The sequence below is a fragment of the Bidens hawaiensis genome, unplaced genomic scaffold (genome assembly GCF_021521415.1).
Source record: "Bidens hawaiensis isolate Kalapana, Puna unplaced genomic scaffold, B.hawaiensis_p1.1 tig00001511_1, whole genome shotgun sequence".
Lineage (NCBI taxonomy): Eukaryota > Viridiplantae > Streptophyta > Magnoliopsida > Asterales > Asteraceae > Bidens > Bidens hawaiensis.
In genome coordinates, this window is record NW_027491085.1 from 278,291 (window position 1) to 303,321 (window position 25,031).

The following is a 25,031-nucleotide window of genomic DNA, read 5'->3' on the forward strand; positions in this document are numbered from 1 at the left end:
GGTGTATGGAGTATGAGAAATAAATGATAATTGGTGATTTAAGGTTTATATAATTATGGATCGTGGGCTTAGGCCCATGGTCCTTCCCTCTTTCCTTCATAACCCAAGTCCATAACCCATATCCATTACCCAACACTAGCCCGAACCATACCAACTCCTACTCTATTTATTTATTTCCCGATAACCCGAGTAAACTTTCCCTCTATTATTAAATAATATAATTAATATTATTTTGGAAATTTCGGGATGTTACAATTTTTGCTATTCATTTTTATGTCATAATCTGATATGTTTGTTTATCTTTTTTTATAGTTGTATATACAGTGGAGTTTCAAAAACGTGGGTTGCTTCATGCTCATCTGTGTTTATTTATGCATGCTGATCACAAACTTCCAACAGTTGAACATATTGATCCATTTATTTCAGCTGAAATACCAGACAAAAAGTTAGATCCAGAATTGTATTATCCTGTAAGGGAGTTCATGATTCATGGTCCGTGTGGCATTGCAAATAAGAACTGTCCATGCATGATTGACGGAAAGTGTTCAAAAAATTTCCCAAAAAAATTCCATGAATTCACATCAATTGACGGTGATGGTTATCCCGTATACAGAAGACGAAATAATGGTTTTTTTTGTTGAGAAGTCAAGTGTGATGTTGGATAATACAAGCGTTGTGTCGTATAACAAAACACTGTTAAAAAGATATCAAGCACACATCAATGTTGAGTGGTGCAATCAAGCCGGTTCCATAAAATATTTGTTTAAATATATAAACAAAGGCCATGATAGAGCATCGGTTTGTTTTGTACCAACCAATCAAGAAAATCATAATCAAGAAAACATTGATGAAATCAAAGACTACTATAGTTGTAGATATATATCTGCATGTGAAGCATCATGGAGGATTTTTTTCATATGATATGCATTATAGGACTCCCTCAGTGATTAGGCTTCCTTTTCATCTACCTGGTCAACAGCAGGTTATTTATGAGTCGTTTGATGATCTTGATGACATGTTAGATAAACCTTATGTTGCTTCCTCAATGTTCTCAGAATGGTTCAAACGCAATCAAAATTATCCAGAAACACGTACTTTAACTTATGTTGAATTTCCTAAAAAGTTTGTTTGGAAAGCCGACAAACGTTATTGGAAACCAAGGAAAAAAAGATTTTCCATTGGCAGAATTCATGCAGTTTCTCCTTCTCTTGGTGAAGCTTATTATTTAAGAATTTTGTTGAACAAGGTAAAAGGTCCAACAACATTTGCTCAAATTTGAACAGTAAACTCTGTTGAATATCCAACATTTAGAGATGCATGTTATGCATGTGGCCTTTTGGATGATGACAATGAATACGTTGAAGCAATTGTAGAAGCAAGTTAAACTGGCACTGGTTATTACTTAAGAAGTTTATTTTGCACATTACTAATGTCGGAGAGCATGTCTAGACCTGAATTTGTTTGGGAAACTACGTGGAGTTATTTGTCAGATGATATTTTATACAAACAGCGTATTGTTTTAAAGCATCCAGGTATTAAAATTTATATCATGATTTAATTTCCTGTTATATTATCTCTATTTAAAAATCTATATTTAATTTCTTTTTTGTATAACACATATTTTTAAAATGTACAGGTTTAGAACTTAATGAAGAACAACTCAAAAACCTTACATTGTTTGAGATAGAAAAGTTTCTATTAAGAAATAATTCTACTCTAAAAAAGTTTTCTACCATGCCTTTTCCTAATCAAGATTCCATCTCTTCTGCAAATAATCTTTTACTTAATGAAGAACTAGCTTATGACAATGTGATGTTAGCTCAAGAGTTTGAACAACTGTTTTCTTCATTTACTGATGAGCAGCATTCTGTATATGAAGAAATCATTGAAGGGGTTGATAAGAATAAAGGTGGGGTATTTTTTGTTTATGGTTATGGTGGTACTGGAAAAACTTATCTTTGGAAGACCTTATGTGCATCTATAAGATCTCAAGGAAAAATTGTTTTAAGTGCTGCTTCAAGTGGAATAGCATCACTTTTGTTATCCGGAGGTAGGACTGCACACTCCAGGTTTCACATCCCAATTAATTTGGTTGAGGATTCATTTTGTTACATAAAGCCAGATAGCAACCTTGCATATTTTTTAAGAGAAACCTCACTAATTATATGGGATGAAGCACCGATGGTACACAAGCATGGGTTTGAAGCTTTGGATTATTCATTAAAAGATATTTTAACATCCGCATCAGGAGCTTCTTCAAATTTACCATTTGGTGGACAGGTGATTGTTTTTGGAGGAGACTTTAGATAAATATTACCGGTTGTCCCAAGTGGAAGTAGACAACAAATTGTCAATTCATGCTTAACTTCTTCTTACATTTGGAGAAATTGCAAAGTCCTTAAGTTGACAAAAAAATCTGAGGTTAAGTACCTCAATCCATTCAACTGAAATTGAGCAAACTAAATTGTTTGCACAATGGATTTTGGATATAGGCGAAGGTAATGTTGGTGGTACCAATGATGGTGAAACACAAATAGAAATACCACAAGATCTTCTTATCAGACATTCATCTGATCCAGTTTCTGAATTAATAGACTTTGTCTATCCCTCCGTTTTAAAAAATTTCAAAAAACAAAATTATTTTCATGAAAGAGCAATACTTGCTCCAAAAAATGATATTGTTCAAGAAATTAATGATCGTTTGCTGTCAATATTTCTTGGAGAAGAAAGGGAATATCTAAGTTCTGATAGTGTATGTCCTACCGACATGATTAATGAGAATTTAGATGAAAGTTTATGCTCTCCATACATTCTTAATGGAATTAAAGCATCAGGTTTTCCAAACCACAAGTTGGTGTTAAAGGTAGGAGTTCCTGTTATGCTACTAAGAAATATTGATCAGAAAAGTGGATTGTGTAACGGTACTCAGTTAAAGGTGGTCTCATTGGGAAAATGTATTATACGAGTGGAGATTATATCAGGTAGTAATATTGGAGATAGGCATTATATTCCAAGAATTACTTTAATACCTACCGACAAAAAACTTCACATTAAGCTACAAAGAAGACAATATCCGCTTGCTTTATGTTTCGCAATGACCATAAACAAAAGTCAAGGGCAATCACTATCAAGAGTTGTATTATATTTGAAAAAGCCCGTTTTTACACATGGTCAACTGTATGTTGCATTATCAAGAGTTACAAGACGAGATGGACTTAAAGTTCTAATTCTAGATAGTGATGGTAATACTTCAAATGAAACATCAAATGTTGTATATAAAGAAGTATTTCGAAGTTTGTAAGTACTTTTCAAAAGTTTATCAACATTCATGTTTTTAAACAATTATGGTCAATTATATGGCATCTCATAATGTTTACATATATTCCACAATCATAATCGTTGAATTCAATCAATATAATAAAAAGCCTTTACTTCAAGCATTATAATTAAAAGTAGTCCATCATTATAGTACTAAGTTATAAACATTCTAAATTAGCAAAAAGTCTTACATAAAGCCGTACATGTTCTAAGTTAAAACATTGCTTCAAATATTGTTTAAAAACTATCATAAACCATAATTAAAAGGTCAAAGTCATAATTACCAAACATAAAACATAAAAACCAAATTGTCTTAATTGTTCACAACATTACTTATGATTATTTTACCCTCGCTTTTGTTAAAAGCAAACAATCATCTGTCACCAACATTCAAGTCAAAAGTCGTTAACATACCTTTGAAGTCGTGCACACGGTATCTCAGGTTGTTGTGTGGACTTTCCACACGAAGTTCACTTTTAAATTCCACACCTTCGTTGTTTCTGATGATGACATTCCTTGCTTGATTCAACTTTGATTTTCTTGCAAAACGATTTGGTAAACGCTGGGAAAAAAATGAAAACATTATATTTTATGAAAGTTATATTTGGAGTATAAAATTAAAACTATCATCAATTGTTAGTGAATTACCAAACGATCAACAATTGTTTTCTCGAATTATAGATCATCATCATCAACCACATTAATCGCATCATCATTTTCTTCATCACCATTTGTACTGTCATCAACTTCAACAAGAACCTCATTAATCCCTCCAACAATTTCTTCATCACCATTGTTACATGTATCAACATCAACATCAACATCAACAAAATGCTGCTCATCAACATCAACATTATTTTCAGACTCCTGATTCATTCCAACAGAAGTTACTTCAAAATCAGCATTATTCTCATCAAGATTATCATCAGATTCATCTTCAACAGATTCAAGATCAAGATCTATAATTTCTCGAACATTTCCCGGACATTGAAATGGTGTCAACCTATATTCCATACCATCTCCCTTGAAAGCTGTTAACTTGAAAATATCTCTACCATCATAATCAAATACCATATGTTGTCCCGTGTTCAGTTTCAAAGCTTCAACTACTTTCAGCCAACCCCTTTTAAAAAAATATTTTCCTCCAAATTGAAGGATTTTGACTGTACAATCATTCATGTCATCAGCACGTATCGTAAAATATCCCATAGAGATGTTTTCTAGGTCTTCAAATCGTTGAAAAAAGAAAATTGGCACCTCCTTTATATTCAAAAACATGAAAAACTATTTTAAATTTTACTATACTCTAACTATTACTTTAAAGTCACAATTAGAATACATACCACATAATCAATGTCTACAAGGAACATCCTTTTGTAAAATGAATTGCCGTCAGCAGTAACACGAGTGTCATTGAAATGCTGAATTGTGAAACATGAATTTCCATCATGCTTAAAGACCACAAAATCGCCATAAGCTAACTTCAAATTAGAAGCAACGTTTTCCCATCCTTTACTTAACCTATAACCATTCTTCACATATTTTATTGAAACTGTCCATTTTGATCCACCTTTTGTTCTAATAGTAGTACAACCAAGTGGATAGTTGTATTTTAAAATTAACTCATAGTAGTTTAATGGTAGCTTCTGAAATAAATACAAATTCAAAACCATTTTACATTAATATACTTATTATTTACTGATACTATTTAAAAACTACAAGGCTTACCACAGAAGTTGCATTAGGGTTTTTTACAATCCTAATAAACCTTGGACCCATCTGATCTGTGAATGATTATAACAGTCAATTTTGTATTACAGCTTATGTTTTCATTCAAACATATCAATAAATAAACAGTAACAAAATTTCAAAAATAATACAAACATTATTTCATTCTAATTCTATTTATTTTCAAAAGACCTAATTTTATTTATCAAAATACACATACATAATTTTTCATTTAATTTTGTTATACAATCTACATAAACATAAAGATAACTTATATTAAAACATTAAACTTAACAGATTATTTTAATCATCACCGTCTTTACTAAAAACTTTCAGAGTTTCACTTATTTTAACCTAAATCAACACAATACTTAGTATGTGAAAAGTAACTCACCAAATATAGAAGATCTTAACAACACGATAACTGATTCTTTGATTTCAGCCGTATATACTTTCGTCGTGGAAGATGGAAGATTGAAGATGGGAGAGTGAGGATAGTACATGAAAAGGAGTTAATGTAAAGACATTAAGTTAAACAGTGTTTTATTGGGATTCAAAGTTATATAGATAATTATATTGTGATTCAAAGTTATAAAACTTCGATTGTGATAGATAATTATATTGTTCATTTTTTTTCTTTTATTTTTATAATACAATTAGTATGACGTTTTTTTAACAACAAATTCGGAACTTTTCAATATTTTCATAAACATTAATTCATTTTTTCTTTTACAATCTTTTAGAAGATTTATTATTTATAAAATTGATATGAAATTTACAAATTACTCATATAAATAACATGAATGAAGTTTTTATGTATAGTTCATCCCCTTCATTTTTTATGTTTAATATTTATAAAGAACTTAAGTGTAACATCCTAAAATTTTCGTATTTAATAAACGAAAGTCGCGTTTAGTTATTGGGCCTAAATAATTAATTAGTATTAATAAAAATCATGGACTTGGACTAATTAGGATGGATTAAAGAGAATGGGCCTTAGGTCCATGGGCTTTAAGGGATATAAATACTCCCTTAAACCACCCTTAAACCCTAAACCCTCATTTCTTTCCATCCTATTCTCTACACACTCAAAAACACACACACACACCACCACTCATATACAGCCGAGAGAGAAAGGGTGAGATCCGAGGCCAAACAACGCTAGTTGGTGATTAGATCTTTATTATACAAGCTTATACAAGATCTAGAGTTCATAAACAAGCTAAACGAGTTCCAAACGAACACAAAAGGTATGTTATTTTACCTTAAAGTTTACGTTTTTATAAACGTTTAGTCTTGAAACTTAGAACGGGAATAGATCGGGTGTAAACGAAATTCAAAGTTGTAAAGTTGATGCTAAAACGAAGCTAATGAACTCATAAATCTATGCGGCCCGATTAAATGAACCCTTAAACCTAGTATTGAACATTTTTAAGCTAAAGGTCCAAACTTTATGTTTTCCGGGCTGAGTCTTATCCGAAATTAGCCATGAAAACATTTACGGGAATGGTTAAGATCATATCCGAGGTTTATACGTTGAAACATAAGCGATTAGTGGGTTAAGACAAAACCCGTAGCTACTGTTGTTGGGCAACTTCGTCGTAGCTAAGTTCGCTACTGTTAAACTTTGTCGGGTTAAGTTCGCAGCCTGCTAAGTTCGCCTGGTTAAGTTCGCAGCCTGTTAAGTTCACCTGGCTAAGTTCGCAGCATGCTAAGTTCGCCTGGTTAAGTTCGCAGCATGTTAAGTTCGCTTTTGAATATGTTCGCTTGTAGTTAACTTTGTTTAATGCTAAGTTCGCTTGTATATAACTTCGCTTGTATACAAGTTCGCTTACAATTAAGTTCGCGTAAGTTAAGTTCGGTAACGAATCTGATAGCGAATCAGACTTAAGTCGTTATGAGGAATGAGCTAACGAATTAGGAAATGAATTAAAATTCTAGTGAAAAATGTGTTAAGACAGTTAATGTAAATAAAATTTTTCCAAGCTGACCTGGCAGCTTAACCCCAGCCAGGGGCTCTGCCCCTTGGACCCCGCCAGGGGCTGCCGCCCCTAGAACCCCGATGCCAGGGGCGCTGCCCCAGGACCCCCGTTCGTTGAGTGTAATAATTGAACTAGAAAGACGATATGGGTAGTGATAGTTAATTGATACGTGTAATTGTTATACAGTTAGTCGTGCGCTACTCAAGAAAGAAGTAACCATTAACGGAAGAAGTAACCGGGTTCAGGTGAGTTTCTAGCCTCATTCCTTGTTATGTTTTCGGGGCAGTGTGCATACTCGATGTGCTTGTTAATACATTTATCCTAAGTGATAAGTGTATGCCATATGTGATATATGTGATAGATATGAATGATTGCTTGTCGGTACGCGAACGATCTTCAGATATTGCGCGCACGGTCAGGTTATAAATAAAGGTATGAATATTATATATGGAAGATGTATGAACATTACAAATGAACACTTGTCGGGGCGTGAACGATCTTTGGATATTGCACGTATCGACAAGGGGTATGGTTGTTAAATGAATGATGTGAAGAACGCCTAGAGTGTTTTTATGCTATAAATTTTGTATGTGAAGATGTGTATGCAGGTACAGGAATGGTATGGTAGTTCTACGTCCGACGTAGCAAGTTAGGATGGCAAACCCCTCTAACTTCTGTTGGACATAGACTTGGCAGGTGGTGGCGTAGTTAAGGACTGTGGGCCTTATACGTGATGTAGATGATAGATGTAAACGTAGATAGGAACAGTGGGCCTTATACGTGTTGTAGGTATAGACGCCAACGTAGATAAGGACCTTATACGTATTGTAGATAGGCGTCGGCACAGGAAAGGACTGTGGACCTTATACGTGCTATATTTGTGTTATGGTAGCATAGGGGAGGACTGCGGACCTCGTACCTGCTATGGTTTAGGATTGCAACATAGGGATGGACTGAGGACCTTGTACGTGTTGTTAATATAGGATGGTATAGGGAAGGACTGTGGACCTTGCACGTACCATAATTTGTGAACATAGGTAAGGACTGCGGACCTTTTACGTGTTCACGACCTTGAGTACATGTATAGACGGCGGACTATGAACGTACTCTCGGTAGTCTGAAGTTAGTGATGGTAGATATGTATGTATGTATGGTAGTAGGGTAATTGATTAAGTATGGATATGTATCTTCGGATATGTATGTATGTATGATACACGTATGTATTGTGTGTCGCCTGATTAACTAGAACTCACTCAGCGTAGCTGACTTTTAGTATGCACGCAGGTATACATGTTTATCGAGATGGCATAAGGATGACACATGACATGGATTGAACGGCTGGCATCTGAAGAAAGAAGAAATGATGTTTTAAATATGATGTTTTATGTTATGGTTTTAATATAAAGATTAAATGTTTTGTAACAGACGATTGATGTTTTATATTCCGCGAAAGTTTTAATAAACTCTGATTTGTAGAACTGTGTTTATGAGTAAATCCGACGCTAAAGTAGGGCTACCGGGAACGGGGCCTTACATTAAGTGTACTAATTATCATGTAATTTTGTAAATGATACTCTATCAAACTTTGTATTGAACTAATTCAAACGCAAAAATGGATGATTCGATAGCCGATACAAACATCAAACTCTCTATATTAATGTCTTTACAAATTAGTAAATGAAAACTAGAATCTATATATCTTAAAACAATAGATTTTAATTGAATTTTATGGATATATAATAGAAGTTGATTTTTATAAATTTCAGATATTTTATTATATATTGTTATTATTATGTTTATGAAAACACAACACGGGCACGTAACCTAGTATATATATATTTAACATCAACATTATCCAAATTAGTTATTTATTTATTTTAGTTTTGTGGACAAACATTTCTGTTTCACTTAAAAGTATAAAAACAAGAACGTGACTTATGTACTTCAATTATTCTCCTGAAAAGTACAAAAAGATAGTTGATTAACAAAATATCAAGCGGTTATGATCAAAGGTTAACAATCAATATTTAACACCCATGTGGCATCGCTAGATCGATATCCTCATTGTGTGGCCGTTAACAGTATATAAGCTAATCCTGTCTATATATAAGTTATCTTATCTTGTTGACTTTTTATCATTCTGCAAAATATCTTCACTTCCACAGCTTCTTCTCTGACATCATGGCAACTGCTGTCTCCAGTCTCCACTGTTGGAGCCGTCAACCGCGCTCCGGTAATCCTCTCCCTCCATCCTCTGTCTTCTGCTGTTCCATGAAGTTTATGCATTTTGATATGATCTACATTGTTAAGACTTAAGAGTGAGATACAATACATCCATAAGATATTTGCATTAGATATTTTACTAAACGAATGAATATTTTATGTAAAAAAAGAATACATCCATAAGATATTTGCATTAAATGTTTGATAAAGAGGTGTCAATCGTGCCGAGTTGACGGGTTAAATTATATAATACGAACACTATTTTTATCTGTATTCACCCTGATGTGCTTACACTTAAATTCGTGTAAACTGACGCGACCGGTTTAAGTGTTTAACTCATTTATCTAAACGTGTTATTAAGGCTGACGGGTAGCAATCAAGCTGTAAACGTGTTAACCAGGTTGGTGGGTTGTAAATAAATGGGTTAAATGGTCATATATGGTTAGTGGCCCGACCTGCTTAATCAAACACATTGGCAGGTCGCCATGCATAGTCAAACAGGTTGGCGAGTTGACCTATTGAACTAACATGTCAACCCAGATCGACCCATTTTTTAAAGGTCTAAACAAGCAATTCTAGTACATGATTATTTTCGTGTTGTGTTCCGGTCGTGTCAAAAATTACTATCCCTAGTTTAAGATCTAATTTTGTTTAGATCAAGACTCTCAAAAGGCCGGTTTTGTGGGTTTGTTTAATTTGCTATAAATGCTATATATTGTTGTTACAGTTGAGCTTGAATGGAAGCACTGGTAGTGCTGCAATCCCAAACTCAACTTTCTTGGGTACCAGCTTGAAGAAGACAATGAATTCGATCAAGATTAACAAACAGCGGCAACAAGTCTTTCTCTTTCAAAGTACTTGCAGCCGAGAAAGAAATCGATGAAACCCAACAAACCGATAAAGACAGATGAATTGTTGTATGCACAGGTATCTTCCGAACTGATGGTGTCTCTACTGCAGACGTTACCAAAGTAGTCGACACTTTCCCAGGCCAGTCCAAAGGTATGATTTGTCAGCTCGTTTAATCCATTTTAAATGTTTATCATTAGATTAATTACAAGCTATTGTCGTTTAATATAGAAACATGCATATTAAATAGGTAAAACATGTGAAGTAAGTTGAACTTCACCGTCTATAATTGTTTTTACTTAAAAAGTATAGGTTATTATTGTAATTAAGACCGTTCTTTTAATCATAACACATTAGTTAAGTTAAAAAATGGATTAGAACATATTTGTTAACATGAGATGACTCATGTTAGCCCATACACAAAATGATATGTTATAACCTGAATCCATTCTAATACGCTAACCGGACATCCAAGATCCATCTATTCTAATATGTTATAACCTGAATCGCATTAATCACATCCTTTCTTGAGCTTACATTTTTATTGGACTTTCACTGTGTACGTTTATTTGTTTGTTAATGTAAAAGCGTAACACCTTTTACAACCGTTTTCCTTTGGTACATTTTCAGATTTCTTTGGGGCAATGAGAGCTAGAGTGTACGACGATGAAGTAAGGAAGTGGATTTCAGGCGTTGGGGTCGATTCCATTGGAAAGAATCTCGTAAACTCTAAGGAAGCCCCCCCCCCCCCTCCCCCCCACACACAAAAAAAAAAACATTTGAACAACCCAAGATAACAACTGAAAAGCTTCTGGAGTACGGGAACATGTTGGTTCAAGAACAGGAGAATGCGAAGAGAGTCCAGTTAGCCGACACCTATTTAGATTCGGCTGCACTCGGGGATGCTAACAGGGATTCCATAAACCGTGGAGAGTTCTATGGTTAGCTATTGAACCTTAACTTGGGTTCTATACTTCTATATTACGCACTTTTATAGTGTTGTTTTGGGACGTTTCGGCTCATGTGGTGTGGTTTGGTTTCAGGAAAAGCAGCCCAACAGATCCATGTCTCGGTCCCACCAGGGCGCACGGATATCGGTGCGGATAATTTCGACCCAACAGCTAGAAGTGATGATGGAAGCTGCAATTATACTTTCTAAGTTCGGAAACTTAAAGATAAGGACGAGAAGTACCTATCTATGCATGTGAGGATGTCAAACGGTTCTGTTCCTCTGGATTGTACCTTTGTGTATGTTTGTCTATAGTCATCAAATAAGTTATGTGGCAGTAAAAAGAGAAACGAGCATGTGTGCTTAAACACTAATCGACCCCGGGCAGATTACGGGTAATCTGGGGGTTAAATAGATGCTTCCCACGAGGGGTTAGACCCGGCAAAGATGGTTCTTCTGATAACCTGCAAAACAGACACCGTGAGCTCGTCACTGAGAAGGGGGGGGGGGTACCTCCTTGTGACCACCCTCCGGCGTGAGAATCAGACTAGATTGCTCTTGAATATTAGTGTATATTAAGAGATTGCTAGAGCAGATATCAGGTATAAGATATAAGATGAGATGATAAGATGATATACCATTCCAAGGTGTTGGAGTATTTATAGCCGAAGGTAGGTTTCCAAGAAGGTACAGCCGGCTGAATAGTGTTCCTGTTCTGCCAACTGTGGGCTACGCACATGCCATGTTGGTAGTTGGTGGGTAGGCAGCGGCTGATAGTGACCAGGCCGGCTGTGTACTATTCCTGTTCCACCAACTGCAGGCTATGCACGTCCTCCGACAGGTTGGTGAGTAGGCAGCGGCTAATAGTGACATACAGTACAAGAGCGTGCTGCTCGTCATACTGTTGTCAGTAAGCTGTCGTATCTTTGGTCAGATCTTTTGTCCATACCTCGTCAGGTACAGTACAAAAGATCTTCCAGTATCGTACGGACTGGCTCATTTGGGCGGGAGTTCTCCCGGCTTTGTGCGGGAGAGTTCCCGGCTTTGCTCATTCCTTCTTCAGGTGACATTACTGAATTATTATGAGAGCTAAGTGCCTTGTGCGTGTAGCTTTGCTGCGCAGGTAGCCTTCCCTGATGGCTTGTATCCGCAGCTGCGGGAACAGGCAGAGTACTTCACCATTGGGAGGCTTTTCCTGCGGGAACAGCTTGCGTACTGCGCGTAAGGACGTCACGTCTCTGAGCATGGTGGGTCATGCGGATCCAGTTGGTCTCTGCGCAGACGTCCCTTTTCAAGGTGAGTCTTGCGGGTCCAACTGGGCTCTGCTGGTACCTACCTCTTCAAGTCCCCCCAGTCCAATGTTCTTCTCATGAATTGTTAATAAGTGAGGTGAACTTTTGGATTTAAACAAGGGGTTTTGAAAAGGTTTTAGTTTTAAGGTTTTCCATGGGGATTCTTCCCGCGGAAGTCCTAATGTCACGTGCAGAAATTCCCGACTTTTCTGCTTGATCTTTGGGTGTGATGCGGGTAGGTCTGTAACCTCCTCGCAAGTCAGGAGCGTTGAGTTCCACTTGTGTAGATTCTCCATGAGGTTTTGGTAGTTTTGAACATAGTGATCAATTATGTTTAAACAACCAATTCCATCTTGGAGGTTCAAACAATCTAGTTCTCGACGTTCCCGCTATGCGGGGATGTTATTCCCGTTTCCGCAAGCACTGCCCAGAAGATCCTTCTTGGTTTCAATTCCCTGCGGAGTGCTAGGTATGTGAAGGGTTTTGCCTTGACACTGTACCCGCACTCGTCTTATAGTTACTTTACTTCCAAGGTATTCCTTGCTTCAATTCCCTTCGGGTGCTAAGTATGTGAAGGGTTTTGCCTTGACACTGTACTCGCACCCGTCTTATGGTTACTTGGTTGCCGAGGTGTTCTTGGCTTCAATTCCCTGCAGGTGCTAAGTATGTGAAGGGTTTTGCCTTAACACTGTACTCGCACCTGTCTTATAGTTTCTTGGTTGCCAAGGTAAGGGGTATTTTCCCGCTTAATTTTGAATCTTTTTGAAATTCGAAGAGTTGGTGAAAGGATAAGAACAATCCAAACTGTTAAAACGTCGTCCGACGGTTTCTTCTGACAGTGTCAGGACGTGCAGGAAGTTATGGCGACGTGACGGTATATGGTCATTCCAGGCGCTTTTTCAGGCGCGTGGGCGCGATTTTTCGGGTGCGTGGCCGCGAAATTAATGGCACGCGTCTTTCAACAGATGTTGCCAGCTTGCACTTTGCCACGTGTCATAGTTTCATTGCACCTGCGATTTCTCTCTCTTCCGCATTAAATTCATCGCATTAATTGCGATGAGTATATAAAGGGGGAGAGAGTCCTTTGTAATCCACACTTTCACTTCTCTCTTCATCTTCTAAACGATTTCCGGCGAATACTCACTATTCCGTCGAGCATTCTTCTGAAATCGCTTCTGTTCATCCGAAACATGTCTTCTACCAGTGATTTTGAGGCCACTGCCGAGGAGTCGGAGTTGTTCGTCGAGAACCCAACGTCGACGTCCGAAAAGGACGACAAGAGCACTGCTGGCGAGTGCCAGTGTGCTCTTCCGGCCGAGCTTTTTCAGTACATCGTCCGGAAGTTCATGCTCGAGTCGTTCGAGCCTGAGTTTCCGGGGCCACACCAGACGGTGTACGATGCCCCCAAGGGCAAAATAGGGGTGTATGCTGCATTCTTCGTTTATGGGAATCTCAGGTTCCCATTGACGAAGTTTGTATACCGTGTCTTGGAGAGGCACGGTGTGCATTTGACGAAGGTACACCCGATGGCGATCGCCAAGATCCGCCACTTTGAGTGGGTGTGCCTCATTCTGGGCGTGGAGCCCCATGTTGACCGGTTGATGACATTCTACTCCTGGAGGTGCATCCAGGGGTGGTACACCTTTGTCAATCGGATCAAGGGGTTGAAGATCTGCGCTACCGAGCGCAGTCTTCGGTCGTGGAAGCGGGAGTTTTTTTATATCTCCGCTCGCGTCGTCCCCCTTGCGATGACGTTTAAGAATGGGAGAGCACTCCCCGCCCTTCACGCCCTCAACCACCAGGAGGCGGAGTGGTTCGCCAAGATCTCCCGGATCCAGACTCCGGTGTACCGCTTTGCGGAGTCTGGGATGGTGATGCTTGGGATGAGCCGGGTGTGGAAGGAGGCGTCCCAGATTCCCATCGTCCTCGAATACGGTTTGAACTCTGTCCCTTACGGTATGCTCTGTCTTCTTTGTTGATATAGGTTTTTCTTCTAACCGTTTATTTTTTTATTTCAGAGGGGAATGACTTGCAGTCGCTCCTGCAACCGCGGGAGGCTGATGGTCCCGCTCGGATGGGTACTCGTGCTCGATGAGAACGAGTTGCCCATCCTTGAGCAGACGAGGGATCGGTTTGTGGAGGTCTACCCACCAGGCCACCCCATTCTGAGCGCCACGCGGCCAGGTAAGGAGTTATTCAACCCTCGACCTCTCAATGCTGAAACCTCTGCTGGAATTCCTCTAATCTTGTCATCTTCTGATGAGGAATCCGCAGATGGTCCTCCGTTGGTGCGGAAAAAGAAGGCTGCCGGCGGGAAGGGGAAGGCGAAGGTTGCCTCCACTGACGATCCGGTGCATCGGTCTGATTCAGAGACCGAAAGCGAGGAGGTGGCGGGGAACCCTGGTGGTGATAAGACCACTGCTCCGGAGGCTGAGATGACTGTCACCTCCGGGCAGCCCAGTGTGACGACGGTGAGCGGCGTGAAGAGGCCGGCTCCATCGGGTTCATCCCCGCCTGTTCGCACCTTTAGGCTCAAGAAGACCCGTAAGTACAAACTTCCTTTACTTTTAACTTCATATCTTTCCGCCATTATACTTATATATCTTCTTTGTACAGGCGTGGATGCTACCGCATTCCAAGGTGGAGCAGGGAGGTGCACCTCCGGACCCATGACGGTAGGCTTGGTCAACCTACCTGAGGCGGTGACCCAGGCGACTGCGCCTGCTTCAGTTGGTTCAGTTGCTCACCCAGTTGAGCCAACTGTTCCAACTGTGATGACATATCCGCCGGCTGTCAGCGCCATATTTACTGAATCTTTCACTGAGCCGGCGGTGACTATTTCTGCGGGCTTCTCCGCAGCGGCGACCACGGTTGTGAGTTCACCTCCGGTGAGTTCACCTCCGTTGGTTTCTACCGCGGCGGCCTCCATGCCTCCTCCGACGTCGGCAACTGCGGCCGATCCTTCAGGTATGCCTGGGGCTTCTCGCCAACCTATGCCCCCTTCCCATCTGCCTGACCTCTTGGATGGATTTCCCTTGGGTTCAGGTGATGGGTTTGGCGGCTATCGGCCTGTTGTCGACCCTACAGGTGCGTAGGGTTCTTTTGGCCTTTTTTTTTTTTTTATATATCATCTTTTCCTAACTGCTCTTTGTTTTTTGCAGTGTCGGATTCCAATGAAGTGTATGTTCCACGATGGAACATTCGCCGAGGAACAACCCTTCGCACGCCTGTGGAGTGCGTGGAGTGGGCTCGTCACTCAGCTCCCAGTGGTGCGTTGGGGGAAGAAATGGCTAGCTACCAGGAGGGTAGGCTAACCAATGAGCTTCGGATTCTCCTGGCCCGGATGCAGCCGCGCGTCGAGCTGCTTTGTCGTGAAAACGACAAGTTAAAAGCAGCTCGTATCCAAGAAGCAGCTCAGGCGCGGGCTGTCCGGGAGGAGAACAAGAGGCTTACCGCAGTAGCTGCGGAAAAGGAGAAGGCCTTCAAGGCCCTTGAAGTTGAAGTTCAGGCCCGTCTCGAGGCCCGTTCCAAGGCTGCCCAAGCTGTTAACGAACAGCTTCGGCTGGCTAAGAAAACTGCACGGAACGCAACTGAGAGGGCCACCAAGGCTGAAGCTGTTGCTGAGCCTCTACGCATTGAGAACGAGGAGCTTAAAGCCAAGCTAGAGAGGCTCCAGCAGGCTCATGATGCCTTGGCTATGGAAGACGCCAAGAAGCTCCAAGAGATCTTGGACCAGAGGGGCGTGCTTGACCACACTGAGCGGAAGCTAAAGGGCGTTGAAGAGGCTGCTGCAAAGGAAGTGTTGCTTGCCAACCTTAATAAAAGTGAAGCCGAACGCGCCCGTAACCAAGCTCAAGCCACCCTCCAGGAGGCTCTGGTTGCCAAGGAATGGCTTATTCGAGAAGCGTTGTCTCAGGTATGCGTAATTTCATATCTTTACGCTTTTCTTTGTACATAGAAAAGGTTCTGACACTTGTATTTTTTCTTGTAGGTTGTGCATCGAGTCTTCACGGACACATCATACGACGATGCCATGAGCGCAACCCTCAACGCTTCTCATGAGGATGGGGAAAAGGCCGGCTTCCTGCTTGGTCTAGGGTTCGTTGAGAAAGGCATCCCGCCTTCCAACTTCCCTTTGTATGATGTGGATACTGAAGCTGTTTATGACCAAGCAGTGAACCAGTATGCTGCCTTCCCGCATCCGGTGGTGGAGAAGGTGAATGAAGTTGCTGCTGCTGATGATGGGCTGGCTATCCTTAAAGCTTTCCTTGAACCGCCACACTCTACTGATGGTGCGGGTCCAAGTGGAAGTGGTCCTGAAGCTTGATCTTGAAGATCCCTTTCCACCATTAGAGTAGATTTTTATTTTTGTATAGCTTCTTTTGTATGCGGGTATGTACCCAGCAATCTTTGTAATATTTGAATTTCGATGGAATAAAGATTATTTGCTAATGCCTTGCCTTGTTTATTTCACGCATATTTTGATTTAACTTAGCAATTTCTTTAGTACTTAGATAAGTTAACTTTTCAACGTGGCAGATAATAAGTTAAAGTTTTGCGTCCTTTTTCGTGATTGTGCGGATAAGACCGTCACTTGCACTCAGTAGGATGGCTAAACTTTACCTATATCTGACTTGCGTGGAAGTTTTCCTCATCTTTTCCTTTGAAATTTTCTAAGTGTTTAGAATAAGTTAACCGTTCGACGCGTGGTTGTCAATAGGTTAGTTCAGTTTCTTCTATCATGATTTGTGAGGTTAGGACCGGCACTTTCATTTAGTGGGATCACCAAACTTTACCTATGACTGACCTGCGTGAAGGTTTGTCGTTTTTTGTGTTTATGCGGGTTTTGCCGCCTTCCACAAGCAACGATTTCTTTACACTTATTTATGCGGTGAAAACCGGCATCAGTGTTGAATAAATTAACCGTTCGACGCGCGGTTGTCAATAGGTTAGTTCAGTTTATCATGATTTGTGCGGTTAGGACCGGCACTTTCATTTAGTGGGATCACCAAACTTTACCTATGACTGACCTGCGTGAAGGTTTGTCGTTTTTTGTGTTTATGCGGGTTTTCCCGCCTCCACAAGTAACGACTTCTTTCCCCACTTATGTATGCGGTGAAGACCGGCATCTCAGTGTGGAAAGTTCATAAGTATAAATGTAAGATCATTAGCATCAATGTTCTAAGGAGAATCATTTCCATTAGAAGTGGCTCTGGGCCTTTTCTTTACAAGTTTGGAATTGATCTATATGCAAACTGTGTAATTGAGCTCCCTTCCATGTTGTTGGGATGGGAGTGCCATCGAGCCGATATGCACCTGGTTCGGGATCTCGTTGTTTACGCAGTATGTAGTCTCCACCATTGAAGCTGCAATTTTATTGTGTTTTCCCCAACTGGGGTTCTACACGCATCAGCCTGCTCAGCGTTCGTTACGCCACGAGGTGCGCGAGCGTCCCATCTCTGACAAATGCTTCGACGATGTCCTTCACGTCTGTGCATTCTTCAGTGTTGTGGCCTTTTGTCCTGTGAAAGTCACAGTATTTGCTCCGATCGGCATTGTGACGATGTCGGATTATTGGAGCCTTTGGCCATGGGAGATTCTCAGTGGCGAATATCTCGGTGACGCTTTTGGTGAGTGGCGTCCATCTGGAGTTCTGGTTCGACTGTACGTTATCCCTTCCGCCTAACCGATGTTGCAAGCCGGATGAGGTGTCAAAGTTTACCCTTGACTGCCAAATGCCTAGCTTCCGCTTTTTGTTTAGCCGGGCGGTAAGGACGTTGTCTTCTCTTGTTTTCTGGGTGTAGAGGTTTGTGCTCTGGGGGAGATCTCTACCCAGTTGCTTCTCCGTTTCCGCAAAGCGTTTAGCTGCTGTCATGATGGCATCCCATGTGGATGGCATGCCATCTTTACCCGTTAAGGTGCGGATGAGCTCTGGGTCATTCGCGCCCTGGATGAAAGCAGCGCGAACAAGATCTTCGCTAATATTACCCAGACTTAGCTTCTTTGAGTTGAAACGAGTGATGAAGTCTGGCAAAGATTCATCTTCCTCTCGAATGCAATTGAGGATTGTCCATTGCTCTTCGGTATATTTTCTTTGCTGGCTGAAGTGTTGGCTAAACTTCTGCTGGAAGTCAGCCCAATCGTAGATGTGGTGGACCGGTAGACGATCGAACCACGCTCTAGCTGCCCCAACAAGCGTCATTTGGAACATGTAACACCACGTAGGTTCCGTCCAACTACTGACGGTTGCCCCCGCTATGAACCTGTTCAAATGATCGTCTGGATCAGATATACCATCGTAAGTGCCGATGTTGGACATCTGTTTGGCACTTTTTGGGGTGATTGCTTCCGCAATGTCCCTTGCAAATTTGGACGTTCCCGCCTTTGCAGCAGTTGGTGTAAATGTTTTGGAGAAGTCACGTGGGTTTCCACCCGCGTTTTTTGGTTTGAAGGTTTCTCCAAAACGCCTTCTCGGTTGGGAGTCCGTTTCCTTACGCTTCCCTTTCGCCCTATGACGAGGGTTTGCGTCACTATCGGATTCCTCCGAATCATCGTCCGAGTACTGTATGAATTCATCAGCCTGTTGGAGTGAACGTAAGCGTTCATCCAACTCAGCTTGGAATTCTTTTTGACGTGCTTCCGCCCACGCTTTAACTTCATCGAGTGTTTGGCGGGGGAGCCTCGTTCGTTGTCTCTCTAACTGGGTATCGGTGTATCCCAGTGAGCGATTTACTGCACTTGCCCCAGCTTGGGTAACCGGGGTAGTGTTCGTAAAATTTACTGCACTTGCCCCGGTTTGGGTAACCGGGGTAGTGTTCGTAAGAACTGTGTAGTCGCCGGTATTCCCCCCAGTAGCTGGGGTTGTGGTTACCGGAGTTTCTTTAACCATCTTTCCAGAAGTTTTGAGAAAACTGAAAAGGAATTAAGTTCTAGCTTTTATGCACGGATGGCGCCAATGAAGAAACACTAATCGACCCGGGCAGATTACGGGTAATCTGGGGGTTAAATAGATGTTTCCCACGAGGGGTTAGACCCGGCAAAGATGGTTCTTCTGATAACCTGCAAAACAGACACCGTGAGCTCGTCACTGAGAAGGGGGGGGTACCTCCTTGTGACCACCCTCCGGCGTGAGAATCAGACTAGATTGCTCTTGAATATAAGTGTATATTAAGAGATTGCTAGAGCAGATATCAGGTATAAGATATAAGATATAAGATGAGATGATAAGATGATATACCATTCCAAGGTGTTGGAGTATTTATAGCCGAAGGTAGGTTTCCAAGAAGGTACAGCCGGCTGAATAGTGTTCCTGTTCTGCCAACTGTGGGCTACGCACATGCCATGCTGGTAGTTGGTGGGTAGGCAGCGGCTGATAGTGACCAGGCCGGCTGTGTACTATTCCTGTTCCACCAACTGCAGGCTATGCACGTCCTCCGACAGGTTGGTGAGTAGGCAGTGGCTAATAGTGACATACAGTACAAGAGCGTGCTGCTCGTCATACTGTTGTCAGTGAGCTTTCGTATCTTTGGTCAAATCTTTTGTCCATACCTCGTCAGGTACAGTACAAAAGATCTTCCAGTATCGTACGGACTGGCTCATTTGGGCGGGAGTTCTCCCGGCTTTGTGCGGGAGAGTTCCCGGCTTTGCTCATTCCTTCTTCAGGTGACATTACTGAATTATTATGAGAGCTAAGTGCCTTGTGCGTGTAGCTTTGCTGCGCAGGTAGCCTTCCCTGATGGCTTGTATCCGCAACTGCGGGAACAGGCAGAGTACTTCACCATTGGGAGGCTTTTCCTGCGGGAACAGCTTGCGTACTGCGCGTAAGAACGTCACGTCTCTGAGCATGGTGGGTCCTGCGGATCCAGTTTGTCTCTGCGCAGACGTCCATTTTTAAGGTGAGTCTTGCGGGTCCAACTGGGCTCTGCTGGTACCTACAAAAGTTTCAAATTGATGTAATGTTCGGTAAAGGTAAAACACTTAAAAGCACCCACTTTCACTGCCTCCAGTAACCACCCGCCACGTGTCAGTTCCATCCCAATAGTGGGCATCATGAGTATCCTGTATCACGCCGCTTTACCCCAAATATAAATAATAATATTAATAATTTCCCATCAATTCATTCTCCGTCACCGCCGGAGACACTACCTTCCGATCACCGGCTTCCAATTCAACCTCCGTTTGCTCAATCGAAAGGTTAATTTTCAAACCCACAACTTATTATTATTTCTAGGGTTTCTGATTTGGGTATCCGAATTCGTTGGTCATATTCTTTGAAGAATCAATTGGTTTTTTGATTTGGGTATTCGATTAAGTTATTTTTGGACATGGGTTTTAATTTTCAGGTCTTAATTTGAACTATTGAGGTCTTAATTTGAACTATTGAGGTTTTAATTTGAACTATTTGATCATATTATTAATTGAAGTTACGATTAATTTCTCATTTGGGTATTCGATTCAGTTATTTTTGAACATGGGTTTTAATTTTCAGGTTCCAATTTGATCAATTTCACTGTTATTGAAGAATAAGTTTCTTATGTTATTATTATTATTGTTATTCAGATCTAATTACAGATTATTGATGTCAATCCTTGGGGCTTCATCATCATCATACTGGTGCTACAGATGCAACCGCTTCGTAAGTGTTCTTACACAAAATTCATCGTTAATTTGCCCGAATTGCGATGGGGGGTTTATAGAGGAGATTGATAGGACACAGTTAACCGGATCGATGCTGCCCGAATCGATTCACCGTAGGTTTCCAGCTGCCGCGATGTATATGTCCACTAATGACCAAAACCCTAACCCGAGCCCGAATCGAATTCCTACTCCGCCGGTGCTCCGTCGGGCGAGACGGAACACGGGTGATCGCTCACCGTTTAATCCGGTTATTGTGTTACGTGGACCGACTAGCAATGGTAGCACACCGGAAGCCGGGGGAAATGAATCGGGAACTGGAGGGTTTGAGTTGTACTATGATGATGAAGCGGGGTCGGGTTTGAGGCCGTTACCGGCGAGTATGTCTGAGTTTTTGTTGGGTTCGGGTTTTGATCGGTTTTTGGATCAGTTGTCGCAGATTGAAGCGAATGGGTTGGGAAGGATTGATAATAATCCGCCTGCATCGAAAGCGGCTATTGAGTCAATGCCGACGATTGAGTTTCAAGAAAAACATATTAACACTGATCCGCATTGTGCGGTTTGTAAAGAACCGTTTGAGTTAGGAAGCGAAGCTAAAGAAATGCCGTGTAAGCATTTGTACCATTCAGATTGTATTCTACCGTGGTTAGCATTGCGTAATTCTTGCCCCGTGTGCCGCCACGAACTGCCGCCAGAGAATCAAGATTCTGTACAAACCAATGATGTGAATGGAAATAATAATATTAATCGTGTGGGAAATGAAGAAGAGGCGGTTGGGTTAACGATATGGCGACTTCCTGGTGGAGGGTTTGCGGTAGGGCGGTTTTCCGGCGGGAGGAGAGGCGGTGAACGAGAGTTTCCGGTAGTGTTTACGGAAATGGATGGTGGTTTTAATAATGGTGCTCCGAGAAGGATTTCATGGGCTGCAAGTGGTAACTATGGTGCTAGAGAAAGTGGTCGGATTAGGCTCGTGTTGAATAGTTTGTTTTCTTGCTTTAATGGTGGTTCAAGTTCAACATCGACTGCGGGTGGTTCGTGGCGGCATAGAACTTGGCGGTTTGATGCAAACAGATGGGTTCTGAGACGGTTTAGTTGAACCGTGTGGTTCAATGGTTAAAGGTGTTAACTTTGTGTAAGTATGAGAATCAAAGAAGAATAGATTGAAAATGAGAAGGTACATTTGCATATTTAAACTGGTTACTTTTTGCCATTTTGTTTACAATGTATGATTTATGTTAATAAATGGTTATTGTTTTTGTAATGTGTTTATAGGTAAAGGCATGACTTTGTGATATTTATAGAGAATTGGTAACAAGATCCACAAATTTGAAGATATTGGAGATGAAGATTGCAAGAAATGGTACAAGTTTTTATATCTTTGAATGACAGTTACATAACATTTATATTGTATGTACTTTTGGTTTTATGGCCTTTTTATGTATAAATTGTCAAGATTTCGTCCAAAGGAGTACATGAATTGTTATACTTATGTTAGAGATACGGTTTACAGTTTAAAAAAACTGGGTTTAACGATTCGGTTCATGGTTTGGAATTTTGAACTGGTTTGTCTTTATTATATAATACTTTTATTTTCAGAATATATATTATATTAAAGTTAATGGTCATTTTCGTCCCTGTGGTTTGCTACTTTCGCCACTTCAGTTCAAAATTTTTAATTTTGTCAATTTAGTCCTCATAGTTTTAAATATTAGCCAATTACATCCCATCCGTCTTAACGGCATCCAGCTATGCCGTTAGTTTAAGGGTATTTTTGTCTTTCTCCTTTTAATTTTGAGTTAATGGTCATTTTAGTCCCTGTGGTTTGATATCTTTGCCAATTCAGTCTAAAGTTTGAAAATTTGTCAATTTAATGTTCAGTTTAATTCAGTTTTTTTTATTTTTTATGTTTTTTGTTTATAACCCTGAAGAGCATAATTCAAGCCCAAAACCATCGAGCAACCTCAAATAATGGTATGCATTTACTCTGTTGACAACAGTAATCATACCCCCCCTATATTTAGTTTCTAGACATTTTCTAAAATCTTCTCCATTGTGGAATTCAATGGTAAAGTGGTCAAGGTAATTCCCTGAAACCGAATTATACATAAAAAACTAAAAGTTGTTTTGTTGATTAATGTATAATAGTTGATTACGACCCAGATTTTCGTTATGATATGTTAATCTCTAAACCCTAAATATTATGCATTCATCAAAGAAACGATTTTTAGTTTTTTCCGTACAATTCGGTTTCACAGAATTGCTTTGACCACTTTACCATTGAATTCCACCATGGGGGAGAGTTTAGGAACCGTCTAGAAACTAAATACGAGAGGAGGGGGTATGATAACTGTTGTCGACAGAGTAAATGCAGACTTGTTTTGGGCTTGGATAATGCTCTCTAGGGTTATAGAAAAAAAAAACTGACTTAAATTGACAAAATTTCAAACTTTGGACTGAATTTGCAAAAGTATCGAACCACAAGGACGAAAATGACCAATAACTCAAAATAAAAAGGAGAAAGACAAAAATACCCTTGAACTAACTGCATAGCTGGATGCCGTTAGACGGATAGGACGTAATTGGCTAATATTTAAAACTATGAGGACTAAATTGACAAAAATACAAATTTTGGACTGAAGTGGCGAAAGTAGCAAACCACATAGACGAAAATGTCCATTAACTCATTATATTATGTATATCTATTATGTTCTTGAATTATTTTTTATTTTTGCCGGTCCAACTAACTAAACCAAATAGGTCTGAAACCATAGTTAATGGTGTCTCAAAATTTACTAAAACCATTCAAACTAGTCATACATACCCATTTTAACATGTTCCAAAAGTAAAAAAACCAATCTTAAAGATTAGACAAATTGGAGCCGGTTGTATGACTGTATCATTGTTTGTTGTTTGGGTAACAAACAAACAATTCTTGTGAAAACCAGTAATAACACATGGTAAAGGTAAAAGTTTGGGATTAATGTGTGATGATCTTGATTTTTGGAAACTATGACTTTCATTTATTAAAGAGACTAAATATAAAAACATTCAACAGTGTTTTTGAAAACTTAACACCTCTAAATCTAGGGAAAGTGCAAACAAGCACGACCGGCTTGAGCTAAGTTAGGCTCGTTTTGGTTTACCAGAGCTTGATTCGTTTCTAGCCTTTCTTTTACCTAAAGTTGGAGTTAAACTCGGACTTGGTTTATTTTTTAATTATTAATTAGTTTATACACATTTTAATATTTCTATATATTTTTAATTATAACTTTTTAAATACAAGATAATATATATTATTTAATTATTTTAATCACAATTTTATCTATAATAAATTTTGAAAGTGACTAGGAAACAATAGTCAAAAGACTGATATAGTCAAGAACGAATTTAAATAACTCATAAAATCGTAAACGCACATAAAATTAATATTGAATAACTCTCAATATATTAAAGAGGAAATATAACACCAAAACCTCTATTGCACATCACTCGTGTTTCTCTTGATGAATCCTAACTCGGTTGCATCTTGTGTGTTTTTATAACGTCTAACCATAACTCGGTTTTTATAAATCAACCTTAACTTGCAATCCATGACATTAACGATTATAATTACAAACCAATTAGAACACATGTTATAATAAGGAAACATAATAACCAACTATGACCCACTTGTCAATATCGGTCTCTCAAGTTCACCGATTTATGACTCAAAGTTCAAAATTATCAACATATTAGTTTTGTTAGATTAGTGAAGCAATAATCATCACTTATTAATTCATTAAACAATTTCTTTGTTCAATTTGTTACAATTCTCAAAAAAAATAAAAGCAGTTTTAGATGTATTAGGATATAATGTTATAATCATATGAATCTTTGTGTTTATGATTTGTAGTTTTATACCAAAATTTGAAATCTTGATACCAAAACTCATATATTTCATTAAAAACTAGTATGTGTTTATATCGATACACAAAACAACCGGGCAACAAGCTGTAATATTATATACACGTGTTCCTTCTACGATCATCATCCATATGGACACCCGTCAATTATTTC

At 39.8% G+C, this 25,031-nt stretch overlaps 2 protein-coding genes and 2 pseudogenes across 3 annotated transcripts; all 4 read left to right on the forward strand.

Moving 5' to 3' along the window:
- Positions 1–1,429: 1,429 nt before the first annotated feature.
- Positions 1,430–2,310, forward strand: LOC143581417 (uncharacterized). Its single transcript, XM_077064212.1, has 2 exons — positions 1,430–1,532; positions 1,637–2,310. The coding sequence occupies exons 1-2, from the start codon at positions 1,430–1,432 to the stop codon at positions 2,308–2,310; spliced, it is 777 nt and encodes a 258-aa protein (XP_076920327.1).
- Positions 2,311–2,767: 457 nt separating this feature from the next.
- Positions 2,768–3,301, forward strand: LOC143581427 (uncharacterized). The gene has a single exon (XM_077064221.1). It carries the CDS (start codon positions 2,768–2,770, stop codon positions 3,299–3,301), a length of 534 nt encoding a protein of 177 aa, XP_076920336.1.
- Positions 3,302–9,689: 6,388 nt separating this feature from the next.
- LOC143581437 (ribulose bisphosphate carboxylase/oxygenase activase A, chloroplastic-like) lies at positions 9,690–11,259 on the forward strand (annotated as a pseudogene).
- A 9,143-nt stretch (positions 11,260–20,402) lies between these two features.
- Positions 20,403–22,519, forward strand: LOC143582293 (E3 ubiquitin-protein ligase RDUF2 pseudogene; annotated as a pseudogene). The gene is made up of 3 exons (XR_013143949.1): positions 20,403–20,534; positions 20,901–22,149; positions 22,248–22,519. The product of XR_013143949.1 is annotated as an E3 ubiquitin-protein ligase RDUF2 pseudogene (transcript).
- The last annotated feature ends 2,512 nt before the right edge of the window (positions 22,520–25,031 follow it).